The sequence below is a fragment of the Lontra canadensis genome, unplaced genomic scaffold (assembly GCF_010015895.1).
Source record: "Lontra canadensis isolate GAN:19392208 unplaced genomic scaffold, GSC_riverotter_1.0 scaffold9, whole genome shotgun sequence".
In the NCBI taxonomy this organism is placed as follows: Eukaryota; Metazoa; Chordata; class Mammalia; order Carnivora; family Mustelidae; genus Lontra; species Lontra canadensis.
In genome coordinates this window covers 2,500,980-2,517,988 of record NW_022631003.1, presented here as the reverse complement: position 1 = coordinate 2,517,988, position 17,009 = coordinate 2,500,980, and the positions used below count along the sequence as shown (strand labels likewise).

General features: G+C 34.5%; 1 protein-coding gene across 2 annotated transcripts in view; it reads left to right on the top strand.

The window, feature by feature from the left end:
* PTPRQ (protein tyrosine phosphatase receptor type Q) overlaps window positions 1-17,009 on the top strand; it is a 197,368-nt gene that overhangs the window by 157,094 nt on the left and 23,265 nt on the right. For both annotated transcript variants that reach the window (XM_032854693.1, XM_032854692.1), the window contains 3 exons: window positions 134-262; window positions 13,746-13,772; window positions 14,410-14,491. In XM_032854693.1, the coding sequence (XP_032710584.1) occupies window positions 134-262; window positions 13,746-13,772; window positions 14,410-14,491 (238 nt within the window). The remainder of the gene's footprint in view (window positions 1-133; window positions 263-13,745; window positions 13,773-14,409; window positions 14,492-17,009) is intronic.

The following is a 17,009-nucleotide window of genomic DNA, read 5'->3' as shown; positions in this document are numbered from 1 at the left end:
TCTGCACCATATTCAGAGACACGACCAACAAGGAAAATACTGGATGGATATCTTTACTTAAAAAGAAAATGAAACTTAATTTCACATGCTTTCTATGGTATTTCCTTTTCGGACTTTACCACTCTTATTTTAGAATTCGACAGAAGCAGAAAGAAGGTGGCACATACTCTCCTCAAGACGCAGAAATTATTGACACCAAATTCAAGCTGGATCAGCTCATCACTGTGGCAGACCTGGAACTGAAGGACGAGAGATTAACGCGGTGAGCACACTCTTCTTGGCGAACAGTGGTTCAGAGGGCCTGGAGCCATGACCCTATTCTGACCTATGCTTGTTGGAAGTGTTTGTGGGGCTCCTATTTACACAGGTCATAGAGATCTTCTTTCAAAGGGTGACCTCCATCTTCTGCACACTTCTCACTGGTGTTCGGAGAATCACTTAATCTTCCTCATGCTTTGGGTTCAATATGAACCTCGGACTATAATGTTCAAGCAAGGCTTTTTTTTTCCTGAGACAAATATTTTTACACATTAAGCCTTTAAAATTATGTTTAATAATTCACTTCATGTGATCGATTTCTTTCATATTGGATTTTCTGGAAATGTCCATATTTTTAATTACAAGTTGAATTAAATTTGTAATGATTTGATATTGTTTTTATCATTTTTATAAAAGCCTGATAGCTCTTTATTTTAGTATGAAATTACATTAAAAATCTAACTTGTGTATTAACACTTTATTTTTTAAATTGTTTAATATTTAAAAATGAAATACAGAGTAAAAATTACCTTTGGAAAGAAAAGTGTGTCATGAGTATGTACTAGAAATAGTAAAGTTTAATTTTAAAGAGTAAATATTTTAAGTCCTTTTGAGATCATTATAAATCATTCAAAATGTTGGCACATTTGAAAAACTTGTCTATTACAATAATTCATCAAATCCTTAATAAAAACTGTCATCAGGCCATCATAACAAATTTAGACTCTTATAAGATCCAGTATTTTGTGATGATTATAAGCACATGACAGTTTTTACAATGTACATGAACAACTCTGCCAGGCTTTAAAAAATCATTAACTCTGGAAATAGGCTGTGAAAGTTCTTGAACTTAAAAAGGAATTGTTTATAGTTGTCATTTAGCAAAGCTGTTCTTTACCTAAGAGATTGATTTTGAAAAAAAATATTTCCAGCGTGTCTAAAAATATCTAATATGTGTTACAGAGGAAGTGTCATCCGGTAAGCAGGGGCCTTCCAAATACTACAAAATGAAAGTTATTCAGTGTTATCATTAAATTAAAAGGGTCATCCTGCAGATTAAAAGGAAATCTCTTCTCCTGTCCCCCTGTGGGCCAACTGAACTTCTGTAGCATCCTCCTAGCTCCCTTTCTCAGTGTTTGAGCCACCACCACAGGCCTGGAGTCTCAGCATCTTCTAACACCCAAAAGTACAAGGGATAACACATGAGATCTCTCAGTACAATTATTTTTAGTTGTTTGAACAATTTATTTGGGTCTGTTCATACTAAAATGGAAACTTCTAAGTGTCCAAACACTTTTACGGCAATTTTTTAAAAGAAGCTTTATTGATCCCCCCAAAGTCCTCAGTAAGTAGATCTTTAGGAGAGAGAAAAGACTTAATAATGTGAAAAAAGTTATTCAGTATTAAAGTGCTCGTTATAAAGGAGGTTATCATTCTAGTCAGGCTGTGGTGAGTTTAGATTCCTTAAGCTCTGTGTGTTTTCACAGTTTGCCCTTTCCTATACTTCTGAACACGGCCATTGTCTAAAAACTGGAAGATTTTTTTTTTTTTTTTAACAATGACTGTCATGGCAGCTAATGGAAACGGTGGATAAGGATTGCATGGATTGTTTATTATTGGTTTTTTATAAATCAGGGGCTGCCTTATTTCTCCTAATTATTTATTTTCTCAACTCCTAATTATTTATTTTCTTACTTCCATGTTTATTTATGTATATATGGATTTATTTGTAAAATGATGTAGAAGTGTCTTTCAAGTATATTTCAAATAATATTTATTTATTTTTGCACATAGATCATTAGTATATATTACCCCCAAAATTGTAAAGTTGGAAATTTTAGTTTCTATGCTTTTTACTTTCTCATTTTTGTTATGATTCCAGCATTCATGACTGTGAAATATCCTTATTTGTAATCCTGGTGCCTCATAAGACTATGCTTTGCCTGATTATTATAGAAATTTATTAAAGTAACTATCAAGTAGTTTGAGTACTAGCTTCATTACAGAGATCTGTCTCCAGATTTACTATTTTTGGAAGGTTTTTCATGTTCACAAGGTCAGTAATACAGTAGACAATAAGCCTAGAAGAAATGGTAACTAACGGATCCATAATTAGTCATGTGCACATACATGAGGAGCCGTCTTTCAGTGAAGTTTAAAGCCCTTCACATGTCTTGAGGCGCTGGAAGATCTAAATCTATTAGAAGTCATATAGGTCATGAGAATAGACCACAGAGACTGATAGTAGGTTCTGAGAGTAAAGAATCAGGGAGTTAAAAAAAAAAAAAAAGAATCAGGGAGTTTGACTTAGTTTCTAAATTGTTGAATAACTTATGTCATAAGTCTTTGTTATTTGCAGGAAAGAACTTGGGTAATTTCCTTTAAATCTATCCCAATGAATCTTGGAACACTGCATCGAAAACTAATGATGTATTTTATGGTTATTAACATAACATAATTAAAATAAAATAAAATAAAACTGAGATACAGCACAAAAAAATATCCCACTAACATATGCTCTTTCTACCTGAGGCTTACGTATGTTCTTTTCCTTCTAACCTGCCCACTTTCTTCATGCTAATGGACTAGCAGTTTTCTTCAGTTGTCCTATATCTTGACATGTCCATAAGAGAAATGATAAAAGAAGAATATCTAATCAATACTTAAAATAATAATTTTAGGGAGTTATCTAGTTGACAAAAGTCATTATGATGCTTGTACTAAATCCTGTCAAGGACTTGGAATTTTATAGTTAAGAAAGTATTCATTTTATGACACGTGCCTATGTATTTATTTACATTAAGATTCATCCTGTAAATTTTGTGTCAACTCTCATTAATTATAAATTACCTGTTTCACAAAGGATCTGAAAAAGAATTCTGTCACATTGTACTTTTTCTTCCTGAAGAACAAAACTCAAATGAAGATTCAGTACTCTGGAAAAAAAACAAAAAACAAAAACAATTTAGTACTCTGGAACTCCATGAGAACATTCAGGATAGGCCAAAATAATGTTTTCAATTTCTATTTGGAATGATAATTATATCATTTCCTTATGCACATTTTATATTTAAGTTTAGACAATGCACAATATATTTCTTAGGAAGGGTTGAGCTCATCTCTTCCACATTCACCTGATTAGAAAATGACCCTTGGGGTTTGTTATTTGATAAACAAACAAAAACAGCCCCCTAGCCCAAGGAAGTGAGAAAGGTTTCTCAGAGGAAATATTGGCAAGATCAGCATGCACTCAGGTGTAACAGACCTGTCTTTTCAGGATTGCTGAGACCAGCTGGCCCTGTGGGTTGCTTTAACTAATTTAACTGCAACACAAACTACCTTCCCAAGAGAGTTATAACACTTAAAATTAAATAACCTAACAGAAGGTTCACAAGTTAATATTCTATTTGCTAAAAATGTTTATTTTTCACTGTTTCCTTACCAGGCTTAATTAAGTTATAGTAGGTTCTTGGTCTCCCTCTTCCTCTCTGCTCCCCCACACCCCTTCCTGGCCATGGTGATTAAATCGGAAAAAAAACAAAATGAAACACAGTAGAATAACATTAATCATGTTACTAATCTAATTACTTGACACTCAACTTCTTCCAAGCCTCAATTTCCCCACCCAAATTTTGTGCATTATTCCATATTAATTCTCTTACCTATTTTAGGAATGTACTAGTGCATTAATTAGACTCAAGACCCAATCCAGTAATCATGAATGGAATTAAAATCCTCAACAAAATAAAGGAAGAAATTGAATTGTTCTTTTAAGAGTATCTTTCTTCAAGAACTTTAGAAGTTTGCATATTGAATTTTTATTAAATGTATGCATTTTCAGAAAACTCATAAACTCTAAATCAGTATACATTGGGAATTATTATTATTGTTTGCAAACTTTAAAAAATTAAAAATCACCCCAATCTACCTTCACATAGAGGGCTTGTTAACATAATAATTGCTACTGTTTCTGAGCAATTACTATGTGTTAATTCTGTGTGTAATGATCCCAGGTAACCCTTTCAATCCTTGGTGGTAGATACTTTTTCCCCCATTTTGCAGTTGAAAAACGAAAGATACTTAGAGAATTTAAGTAACTGACCAGGTAAATAGGACAGCCATGATGCTAGCCTGGGTGTGTTGGATTCCGAGGTAACAAGATACGCTTGCCCCTCTGTGTGGGTGTGTATGTGTAACTTGGAAGCGTTATTAGGTGAGATCAATATAACCCTTCTTAAAAAGACATGACCCCATGGGATCCTTCTTCAAGCAGCTTTTCCTGTGTAAGAAATGATTCTAAGGGAAGAACTGCTTTTTTTTGAATTCTTTGTTCTTTAGTTATATGGGACAAAGGAGTGATGGCATTTTAGTATAGGCTCAAACTTGCAGAAACCAAAAGATCTTTAGTAGTACAAGTCTTATTGTACCTTCAGTAAGAATGCATGATATGTGATACATGTGATATATCACATCACATGTATGTGATACATGTGATACATGAAATTCTGTGTAAAATTGTTGGTATTTTAATCGCCATCAACTCTGACAGGCTCTAGCTATGAATTTTTACTTCTCTCTTAAACTATTTTGCAAACAATGGCAAAAATACATGAATCCAGATAAGAAATGTCTGACAAATATGTGAAATCCAGACAGTTGTCCTGAAGTAGGATGATTTAATAAATTTAATGCTCATGTTCTTGTAGTAGCAAAAGATAATCCAGTGTGTTTGTGTACTAAATACATAATGAATCTCTACTTCCAGATATTCTTCATTTTTCTTTAGACGCAAGGAGATTTTTGTCATCCAGTAAGTTACTGTGGTGATGCAGAGCTCTGCTGTGATTGTTTTCATCTTGTCAGGTGGTGTGCTCTATATTTTTAAATGCACTATATTGAGCGTTTCGTGGTTTAACATGCTATTTTTTTCCAAGCCAAAAGGAAAAAAAAAAAAAAAGCCCAAGCCCTATGCTTTCTACTTACAATATGTCCTCTATAATTTGCATGCTATTGATATGGTAAAGTTAACCTTATCGAAATGCACATTGACTCAGAATGTGCATGTCCTAAGAATTTGCTGTGTTCTCACGTTGTGTTAGCTTTGATAGTAAAATAAGTATCCACCTCGACTTCTTCACATGCATCTTGTCTTATTGTTACCATGATACAAAGCTGAGTTCTCCATCTGACAGATGGAGTCTGGGCCCACACTTCACACAAGCTCATTTTCAATTACCGCAGGTGGTAATCTGTAAGGACCAGGATGACGAAATTTCCCGTTCTGTACCTCTGGGGCATACACAGAGTGACACAGTTCATAGTATCTGCACTTCTGCACTAATCAATGGGTAGCTAGCTATGCATGCTTTCAGGCACTCCTCTGATGCTCGGAAATGCCATTTATATGCTAGCACAAAAATTGCTTTATGGCTTCTGAAGGTAGCATAACAAAATGTCAGCATTATCAGTGACCCCAGCAACAGATTGAATGCCCCAGAGATAATCAGTTTCTTCATGCAAAGAATATGAATGGAGGCAAAGAACAAAAATGCGTTTGATTTTAAAACCCCACATCTATGACAGAGGCATCAGTCTCCATGAGCCACAAGGCTGGATGGGGCCAAGATCCCTGACACTCTCGTTGATCACAGATAGTGCTCAGCATGATTAAAACAGTGGAAGCCAGGACTCTTTCTACTCTAATCATATTTAGTATTTCGGAACCATAGGTTACCTTCTTTTACTTCCTATTAACTAATTGCCAAGTTTCCATTGACAGAATTAAAATGGTTTTATAAAAATACATTTTCCTCAAAGGACCTGCTTGATCAGATTCACCTGTCAAAGTGAGACTACTGAGCTGAAGGTTTAAGTGATCACATCACACATAAAATATCCATTTCCAACCAGCCCTCAAAGCTGACCTCTCAGGACTCCAGACTCACAAGGGGACTGGTTGATCAGCTCTGCCAAGTAACTTTCTTCGTCATCGTTAAACAGAATTCTTTTACCTTTTTTTCTTTTTCTTTTTCTTTTTTTTTTTTTTTTTTTGCCTTGTGCCATTAATGCCTCAGAAAAATACTTCCATTTTTACCTCATGTTTCTCCTCGAGCACCACATTTTCTCCCTTAGAATCAGTCAGTAGTGTCCTATTTAGTCAGAGCTCTTACTCTGATAGAGCTTAACTTAACGGTTTGAATTCATCAGAAACTTTATAGAACACACCTGCACATAAATCCTATTTGTTAAGGTAGATGTAGTCTTCTTCCAAATTTAGTTTTTGAGGTTACCTTCTAACACCTAACTGAGGAACTTTAGGGCTAACTTGCCTCGCTAGCTAATAGTTCAGGCTCCAAGCACTCCTTTTTTTTTAGATGATACCGTGTCATCTGTGTCCTCCATTGTGGTCTCACTGAGAGCCTGCGCCCCTCTCTTCACATAGCTGTGAGCAGTTTTTCCAGCTTCCCTTTCCACTCCTTCTGCCCTCTTGGTAGCTAAACTTGTGGCCCTGGCCGTAATTGAGAATATGTGGCTGACAAAATAAAACATCTGTCAGGAATTTGTTTTCCAATGTGCTAATGTGGAGAGGCTTAGTAATAATGAAAATTCAACTCTTGCCACCTTGGGAATCTTTTCTCAGCTCTTTGACATCAGCAAGAATATTGCTTTTCCTTATCGATCTAAAAGTCCATTTTACCTCTTTTGGGTAAAAGAAGTATCAGCAGGCATCTGCCAGGTGCCAAGCACTGTTCTGGGCCCTGGAAATGCTGTGATGAAAACGGAAAGGGCATTGACTCCAAAGAGCTGCCCTTCAAAGGGCTAAGCTTTTAAATCTATTTGTCTTTCCAGATATGAGAAGATATACTGAAAAAGTACTTAGATAGCACTTACTAATTGACTGTTTTCTAATTGAATAAGAAAAATGTATATTACTTACTTATTGAGGTGGTATGTTTACCTTATAAGGTGAAGTCTGAGTCAGCTATTCAGTTCCAGCCATCAGGATAATCTTTTCTAACTTTTTTTACAGTTTTATTGAGGAATAACTGACATTCATCACTGTGTAAGTTTAAGGTGTATAGCATAATGGTTTGATTTACATATACTGTGAAGTAATTACCAGAGTAGATTCAGCTAACAAAGTTTTTTTTCATATAAATACAATAAGAAGAAAAGAACAAAGAAAAGAAAAATGGAAAAAATCTTCTCCTTATGATGAAAACTCTTAGGGTCTCTTTTCCTTACAGCTTTCAAATATACCATACAGCCATGTTGGCCACCACCATTGTGTTGTACATTACATCCCTAGTACTTATTTAGTTTAATACTGGACATTTGTACCTTTTACCAGCCTTCCTCCAATACCCCCCCCCCGTCCTCTGAGTCTTAAAACCACAAAGTTGATTTCTTTCTCTATGAATTTCTGTTTGTTTGTGTTTTAGATTCCACATATAAGTAATATCATAAGTATTTGTTCTTTTCTGTCTGACTTATTTCACTTAGCATAGTACCTTCAAGCCCATCCATGTTGTTGCAGGTAGTAGGTTTTCCTCTTTTTGTGGCCAAAGGAATTCCTCTGTGTACAAATGCCACAACTTCTTTATCCATTCCCCCACTGATGGACACTTAGATTCCTTCCATTTCTTGGCTGTTTTAAATAATTTTTCCATAAACATGGAGATGCAGATGTCTTTTTGAGTTAGTGTTTTCCTTTCCTGTGAATATATTCCTAGAAGTAGATTTGCTAGATCATCTGGTAGTTCTGTTTTTAACTTGATGAGGATTGGTTAGGATAATTTTTAAATTTATATTAAGGACCCCAGAAAAATCATTGGCGATTTGATAAAAGAATGAAGAAAGATCTGAAAATGGGGTACCTGGGTGGCTCAGTCAGTTAAGTGGCTGCCTTCAGCTCAGGTCATGATCCAGGGATCCTGGGATCAAGCCCCTCATCAGGCTCCCTGTTCAGTGGGGATCCTGCTTCTCCCACTGTCTGCAGGTCTCCCTGCTTGTGCTGTCTCACTCTCTCACTCTCTCCCTGTAAAATAAATAAATAAATAGTCTTTTTTAAAAAAAAGAAAGATCTGAAATAATACCATTCTAAAGCCTAGAACAAATAAAAAGAATAGGAAAGAACAAAACTGAAGACATCTTTGAAAGCATTATAGTAAGTGCTGAGGATAAGTAATAGGATATCATTATAGAAGTAGATGTAAATGTTGGAGGAATTAATGACTTGATTGAAATATAGAAATTAAAAATTCATACTCAATCTTTTATAGAACTTAGAAGGATTAATTAATGTTTTACCAGAAAGATAGATTCTTAACAAATTTTTATTTGAATCTGAAGTACATGTCAGTGTGCCAAATACATATTTTTAATCAATGCAATAAAATTTGAGGTTCTTTTCTTTTTACCTGACTTAAGAAGAAAACACAAAGTTTTTCAGTTTGTCCTATGCCACTGGTAATGCTGATTTAAGCTGCTCATCTATAGGGTATCATCCCTGGCTCTCTGTTTGGACTATATTTTAATTCCCTATAGATTTCAACTAATTGACCTTGAGGGAAAGCTGAGTCTCTGTGACAATATGGTCTTCAATCACCACTGCCAACATAAATAAATGGTTCCTTTCTGGATCTATCAAGAGTAATCTGAGTGGAATTTAAGTTTTTGATAGACTTTTAAAAAATGAGCCCAGACATGAAATAATACCCTTTTCAACAAAAGGGAATCAGATTTAAGACAGCTAAGATTCATGTAATAAAAAGTGTTTAGCCCTTTCTGTTGGAAGGTGGTTGGTTATCTTACTGAAATCTGGACAATTCCCAAATTGATTTATATAATAATGAACTGAATTTGATTTGGCAGTATCATTCACCATTGTAAGTGAATAAAATATCAGGCTAAAATGCTCTTCATGTAACAATTTGTTTTTAAAAATAGTAATAAAAAGTTTTCTACTTGAGTTTCTTTGAGTGTCTTCACAGATCACTTAATTTGAAAATAGCACTCCTAAAATAACATTGTTGACTTTCATGCACATTAATTTCTGTGCATTTTTTTATACTTATCTAACCAAACTGTTTTCCCTAAAAGAATTTAATTTCCTCATCAGTAAAAGTCAATGCCTTTTTTTTTATTATGCCCCACCTTCTTTTCTAATTCCCTGTACAAATTGTCCAAGTTAATTTTTTCCTATTTAAAAACAAAACTTTAAAACTTAATAAAATTTAGAATGAAGCCAATTCCTTTTAAAAAGGATTCATTTAGCCATTTGAGAGAGAGAGTGTGAGATGGAAGGGCAAAGGGAGAAAAAGAGAGAGACTATCTCAGGCAGATGCCCCACTGATCTCATAGCCTGACACGGGCCTTGAACTCACAACTCTTGAGATCATGACTTGAGCGGAAATCAAGAGTCAGATGCTTAACCAACTGTGCCACCCAAGCACCCCAGAATGCAACTAATTCTTAAAGGAAAAATACACCCATACAATATGAGGGTAAGTATCAAAACAGTGATATGGATACTATACACAATCACAAAAATCTTTTATTGGGAACAGGTAATATTTGCCAAAATGTCTTCTCAATTTAGGCTACCCAGATAGATATTTCAATTTCAGTTTACATATACTGGTGACATCGGCATAGACTGGAAAATTGCATAAAAATTAAACTTTAGAAATCTTGTTTCTCACATTATGTAAATACACATGTGAAGAATGGGTTACATAAAGTGATTGGGTTTGGATAAAGAGAGTGAGACAAAGGAAAAAGAAGCCAAAATAGATCTTACTCTTTTTTTGCAGTCTGTCTTTTTATTACTTGAATAGGCAAGATGATTTTATTGTTCATATATCTAATTTCCTAAGAAGTTTCTAACACCTATAAATTTTCTAATGTGAGGGGATCTAATATGGCTTTGTTTAGACTCATGTAGTGTTTTGGGGATTTTTTTTTTTTTTTGAGACCTTATTATTTAACAGAGAGAGAGAGAGAGGACAAGCAGGGAGATTGGGAGAGGGAGACACAGGCTCCCCAATGAACAAGAAGCCCAATGTGAGGCTTGATCCAAGGACCCTGGGATTATGATCTCAGCCAAAGGGGGACACTTAACCGACTGAGCCACACAGGCACCCTAGACTCATGAGGGTTTATTGATACATCTATTGATCATACTTACCTAAAGCTCCTGAGAATTCTCAGTTGCTTACTATTTTAGTGGAAAATTCATTTAGTTCAGATACTGTCATAATAAGCACAGTACTTACATTTAGTTTTCTGTGTATCTTAGTCTGAATGCATCCACAATTGTATATTTAATAATGATTTATTCATTGTCTACTATGAATAAGGTTATGAGGGTCTTGTAGTAAGCCAGTATTAATCCTACCCCTGCCTCCAAGCACATATGAACCTCAATACATTATCCTTAATGCATGTGCTTATATAGCCATAATACAAGGGGGAAAGTGGTTTGCCCATAAAAATTTCTTTTTGTGGAAGGAAGAAATCATTTTCTCTGTATCAGAACAGAGTGAGGTGCATGGAAGAGTTAACACTTGAATCAGCTATTGAGGATCAGTAGGAAAACCCTTAGAATGGTGCAAACTGAGAGGGAGGAATGGTAGAAAAAATCTGGAATACAAACAGGGTATGTGAAAGGTAGTTTATAAAGAATAATGTTAAAAGGTAAAAGGTAGTTTGTAAGGAATAATGTTAAAAATGCCAGCGTGATGAGAATGCTTTCACATGGTAATGTGAAAACTGAATTATTACCATCTTTATGTTATTAGAGATTTATTTAGGATCTTAAATTGAGAACTAGAAAACCAGACTTGGATTTGAAGTCTGGATATTTATGACCATTCTTTATGCTGAGACCCTGATTAAGAAGAATAAAACAGGAAAGCTCATTGCTTAATTTAGCATCTTTTAGTCTACCCAGTTTTGAGTAAAATTAAGATAGAATATTCTTTTGGAAACAAAAAGAAATCCTCCTTTATATCAGTGAATTGTAGGACAGATGGGTAAGAGGAGCTTGAGTTTTACAAAATAAAGTAGAAATAGCAATTTATAATATTAATGATATTAACAAATATTTATGTATTGCTTCCAAAGCCAAAGGCGTTTCTAAGCATTGTACATATATGAGCTTGATTTACAAATACTTGCTCTATTTTCCAAATTAGGAACAGAGGCACAGAAAGATTAAGTAACTTGCTTAAGTAAGTAACTGGTTACTTACTTAAGTGATTAAGTAACTGGTTAATTGCTAGAGTGGATATTTGAGGTGATCATATTTTATAGTAAGGAAAGAATTCACAAATATCCACCTGGATCCAATAGCTAGCCAGTTACAGTTCAAAATTAGTATCTTTAGAGAGATCTTTCAAATGCAAAATAAAATAATAGTTTAAAAAGAAGCAACTTTCTTTTTCACTGTAAAGAAATTAACAAAAGAAAAATATATTTTTTAGTTATAATTTCTAAACGAGAAGAGACATTAATGAGAAAAAGAGCAAGGATGTGAATAATAACATGGTGCTTTAACTACTTCTTGTGCATTTATATTTTAATATGATTATTCATGTTTAATGTCTTTTGAGGATTTGATGAACGTCTTCTGATTCTTCAAATGCCTTATTGATGGCTGCCCAGAAGCTAGCCCTATTTAGTTTCTAGATAGCCTAGTAAAAATATTCTGCCAACACCACCTCAAGTACTCCTGGATTCTCTAGGAAGAGAGATGCTCCCCACTGTAGGATGGCAGTCTCGCTGTCCTTAAATAGGTAGACCATGAGCCTGTCATTAAATCAGATGTTGTGTGTTTGAATTTCACCAATCACAAACTGAATAATGCTCCCTGTTGTTATAAAAGCGATACCCATGCAACTCAAGAATTTCCATTTCTGTGTGGTAGCAGGGAAATTGATCTTGCTAATTCAAATATCTCATTCATATTTCTCATTCATATCTCATTCATATTTCTATCAGCTCAGTCAGTTAGGCTTTGCCCAACCTAACTCACTTGCCTTTTCTCTTTCTAAGGAACATGATGACATAAAGGCACTGGGGCATGAGGCATCTAAGTGTATTTGGGTAGTATGGGTCTAGCCCATGGTCATATTTTTTTCTTGCTGGTCTTTGCTGAAGGGTAATTTTTTCCAACAGGGACTGACTGTTGCCTCAGTTCCCATTCTATCTGTTGCTATGTCAGAAATATTTCTAGGGTCTCTAATTCAGACTCTGTCTTCCTGTTGCAAACCCCAAATTGAGGATTCTTCTGATTTAGTAGCCTATTCAACCATTTCCATATCCATTTAGTTTAAAAGTTCTCTGTTGCCTTCTCAGAATACTCTAGGTTATTGTAGGAAGCTTACAAATTCATCTACCAAGACTGTTCAAACATTGCTCTTTTATCACTGTGAAGCCATGTTTGATAATGGGATGTTGTATGGGGTTATACCCTGAGAAGAGGAGAGATACCTCCATCTCTTTGGGGACACCTATCACATTAACCAGAATTTTATCATTCTTCCTGGTAGTACTTGCTCCTGCACCCCCACACTTTTCACCAATTCTTATATTATAATAAAATGAACTTTTTGATTCATGTTTTCTTCATTGAATATACTCCTTTGTACCATTTTCATAGTATTGATTATGACACATTTTTTCAATCTATTTTCTTTTATTTGTTCTTTACTTCAAAAACCACATCCTCTTATAAACATTATTCACTTAAGGAATGTAGTGAAATCATCCCTGTTAATATTTAAAATATAAAACTTTGAAAAGTTTATATTTTATTGATTTTATTTCATTATACTTTGTGCTTTTTGTGGTTTTGCAGTGCTAATTGTGCATGACAAATGTGTTATTAAAGATGTTACCATCTCTGAATTTGTGTGTTTTGCATAGCCTACTTGGCTGTTAAAAATTATTTCAATTTTTTTCAGAGTATGAATAACTGACCAACAAACTATCAGAGGAGTTTTGTCTAAATAACTGAAAGAATTGTGATTTTTTTTATGGCTAAATGCTCATCACAATTCACTCGTGAAATAAAAATTAGGCAATATGATGTCATTTTTCAAAGATCTTCTTTCCCTGGTGAAGCACTCTTTATGGACAAAGAAAATATTTTTTTAAATCTATATTAACTCTCTTAGACTCTAAATACTATGCAATATAATAAAAAGTGATCTGTTTTTAGCATAGTACCCCAAATGCCTAACGATATTAAAAGAGTGTCTTCATTTGAGAGGGAAGCTAAGTTATTATTTGGCCATATTTGAGTCCAAATAATATGAGTTAGAAAAAGGAAATAGAATTTAGAATAATGATTGCATATCAGGGAAAGGCATAGCAGATCCTACACTATGGACTTATTTTATTTATCTGATGTTAATCTAGAACTCTTTCAGAAAGAGCTATACCCTCAACTTATCATGCATTTAACACAATCTCTGTTGCAGGTTACTTAGTTATAGAAAATCCATCAAGTAAGTTTGTTAAATATCTTTTCTTCTTTTTGAATGTCATTGTTAAATTCACTATTCAATGAATCTTAATGTGTGGTTCCTTTTTTGTATGTTTGCTAGAAAAACCTCCAAGCTGGATATAAATCATAAAAGCATGACTAATTGCATGGTAACTGGAGAAATGCTTTCTCTCTCTCTGGGGTGAAGACTGCATGTCTGTATTTTAGCTTGGGAAGTAATACGGGGATATTTAAACTCCTTAGGGTTTAAAAACCATGTCATTATGAGAATGAGGTCACTGCAATATTTTATATCTTCTAAAACCTTGTAATGTATAAAATGTTTTCTGTGTGACAAAGAGGTATTATGTGCTTTAGGACTCAATGATAACTTTATGCTCTTATATTTACTTGAATAACTTTTTTCTTTACAATGTGAAATCATCATATAAAGTCACTTTAAAATGGAAAGGATTTGGCGCCACCAATACAAAGAAAGCACACTTACAGGGGAAAAGTTAATTTTGTAAACATGGCAGAGTGACTTTAAAGGGCTATGTGGTTATGGGTTTTGAAATGTCTGTTGTTCTTTGACTTGTTCATCGTACAGCCGGTGCCAATCTAATATGATTCCATTTTCTACCTCTCTTTGCTTGGAGGCCGGTAAGCAAGAAGTCCTTCCTGCAACATGTTGAAGAGCTTTGCACAAATAACAACCTAAAGTTTCAAGAAGAATTTTCGGTATGTTACCAGCAGTTGTCACAACATTGCCAGACCTCCAGTCGTTTCATGTGTCACATTTCATGTCCATTTTAAGCAGGCAAGGCCATGAAGGACTCTGGCCTTGATAATCAATACCCAATTACCAGGTTGATTGTTTGGATAGTAATGTTACACGGGATGGCCTCTGGTGCAACCTGAACAGAATTACTCACCTACTGTGTGAGGAAAGGGTTCTCCTCTTCAGACCTCCCTAGCAATGGCAGCCTGGCCTCGTTTCTGCTCTTTCATCCAGATAGACACGGGAGTCTGGAAGGTTGTATTCATTGGTTTTTGCTGGTGTGTGAGATTTAGGCTTTACCATAAATGTGGTTTTATATTTAAATAATGATTTTATATTTAGAGACTAAATAATTCCATTTTATAACCTGAGAACAGAGCATGTATCCAGAAAATACAAAAGTAGTATTTCTAGATCTAAAAGTAAAAATATCTGTTTTATGAGGCTTAGTTTTTAGTTACTATGAAATAAGTATATACCACCTTATGGAGAATAAATGAAGTTAAGAAAATTCCACCTCAACACTTTCTAAAAGTTAAGATTAATTATATTGCTTTTAGCATTTTATATATCTATAAAATTGAAATTATATTAATGCATGAGGTATATATCAGATCTATAAATAAGCTATTTTAAAACTTGTATACCTCTTTCCAAACTTGTATAATTATTTTGTATTATATAAGTAAAATGGATTTCTAAATGTCACCAACAATTTTCTTTTTTTTTTTTCCATGAAATTTTTAGTGTGTGAACCTATGAAAAAAAGAATTAAGCAATTGGCTTGAATAATTCAGGATTATACTATTTCAGCCTCTCAGGGAATAATAACAAAATGTGAGAAGATTAATAGTATTTCCTACAGCTTTTTGGTTATGCTTCTTAAGTAATATCGGCCTGGACTTAACAAAATCGATGGTACCATAAAACTTTTCTTAGCGTTTACACAGCGAGAACTTGTAATTTTTCAAGAGCAAAAGTGTAATTTCACTATAATAGGAATGAATATAATTACATTATGCATGACTGAGTAGATGAAAAGTTCTATTAGCAACAACATTTTCACATATATTACATTGAGAAAATTTCTAGTTCAACCTCTTTGGAGATCATGGTTTTAAAAACTTTCTTAAATACTGGGGCTCCTGGGTGGCTCAGTCATTAAGCATCTGTCTTCAGCTCAGGTCATAATCCCAGGGTCCTGGGATCGAGCCCCAAGTTGGGCTCCCTGCTCAGCGGGAACCCTGTTCTCCCTCTCCCACTCCCCTTGCTTGTGTTCCCTCTCTTGCTGTGTCTCTCTCTGTCAAACAATAAATAAAATGTTCTAAAAAATATTTGGCATATTAATATATATCAATTCAACACTTAATAGTTAAGTGACTTTGAACAAACCACATAAACTCTCTGTTCCTCAATATCCTCATTTGTAAAATACTAACATTTTCCTCACTGAGTTGTGAGCACTAAAATGATCAAATGTGTATAACACTAAGAATAGTGGCTGATACAGGCACTAATAGCTATTAGATTAGGATGATGACTTTTACCATAAGGAAGCTCATACTGTGTTAAGAACTGCAGATCTGCACAAATAATGCATAAATACACTGTATCTAGACAGAGATATGCAGACAGAAGTGAGGACTGACATTATTTGGATAGCAGTCAGAAAAGACTGCACAAAAAGGTAATGTTTGATGCACTTTTGGACAAACAGAAGACCAATGGGTAGACAGAGGGGGGAAGAATATCCCAGAGAGGGAGAAGGAATGCAAAAGCAAAAAGATGCAGAACAGTCTTACTCATCTGTGATTCCACTGAACAGAAAAAACAATAGAAGAAAGAACTGCATAGGTTGCTGGAAGGCCTGTGTTCTCTGATAAGAAAAAGGCTGCCAAGTGTGACATTACTATCCAAACACTCAACCTGGTAATTGGGTATTGATTATCAAGGCCACAGTCATTTAAATCTATAAATGGAAACTTCTATGTGGAATAATTACAGAAAAAAAGTACCACCTTTCAGGAGATTTCCATTTCACCTGTGTTTCCTCCCTATTCCTTTGTGTCTTATGGATACATGGACATATATTCCCAACACCTTGACACAGGGAAACTACCCTAAGATTCCCTACTTAAACACATTTTTTTCTAAGCCTTTTATGCCAATACACCAGATTTCAAATGCTTACACTGCACATAACCACAGGCAAAGATTTTCTTTCCGAGGAAAAATAAGGGGGAAAGGGAGACTTATCTAATAAATGTTGAAAAAGTTGTAAAAACGCAAATTCTTAATACTTTTTAAAGGAATTTGGCAAGTTGAGACTTACTTCTAAAATGGAAAACTATAAACTTTGTAAATATAAAACACCAGCTCAACAAAATAATGAATGCATTTTCTTGCACCAACTTTCTTAAGGATGAAGGGGTAATATCATTTTTTACCAAAATGTCAATAACGGATCTCCTTGACCCT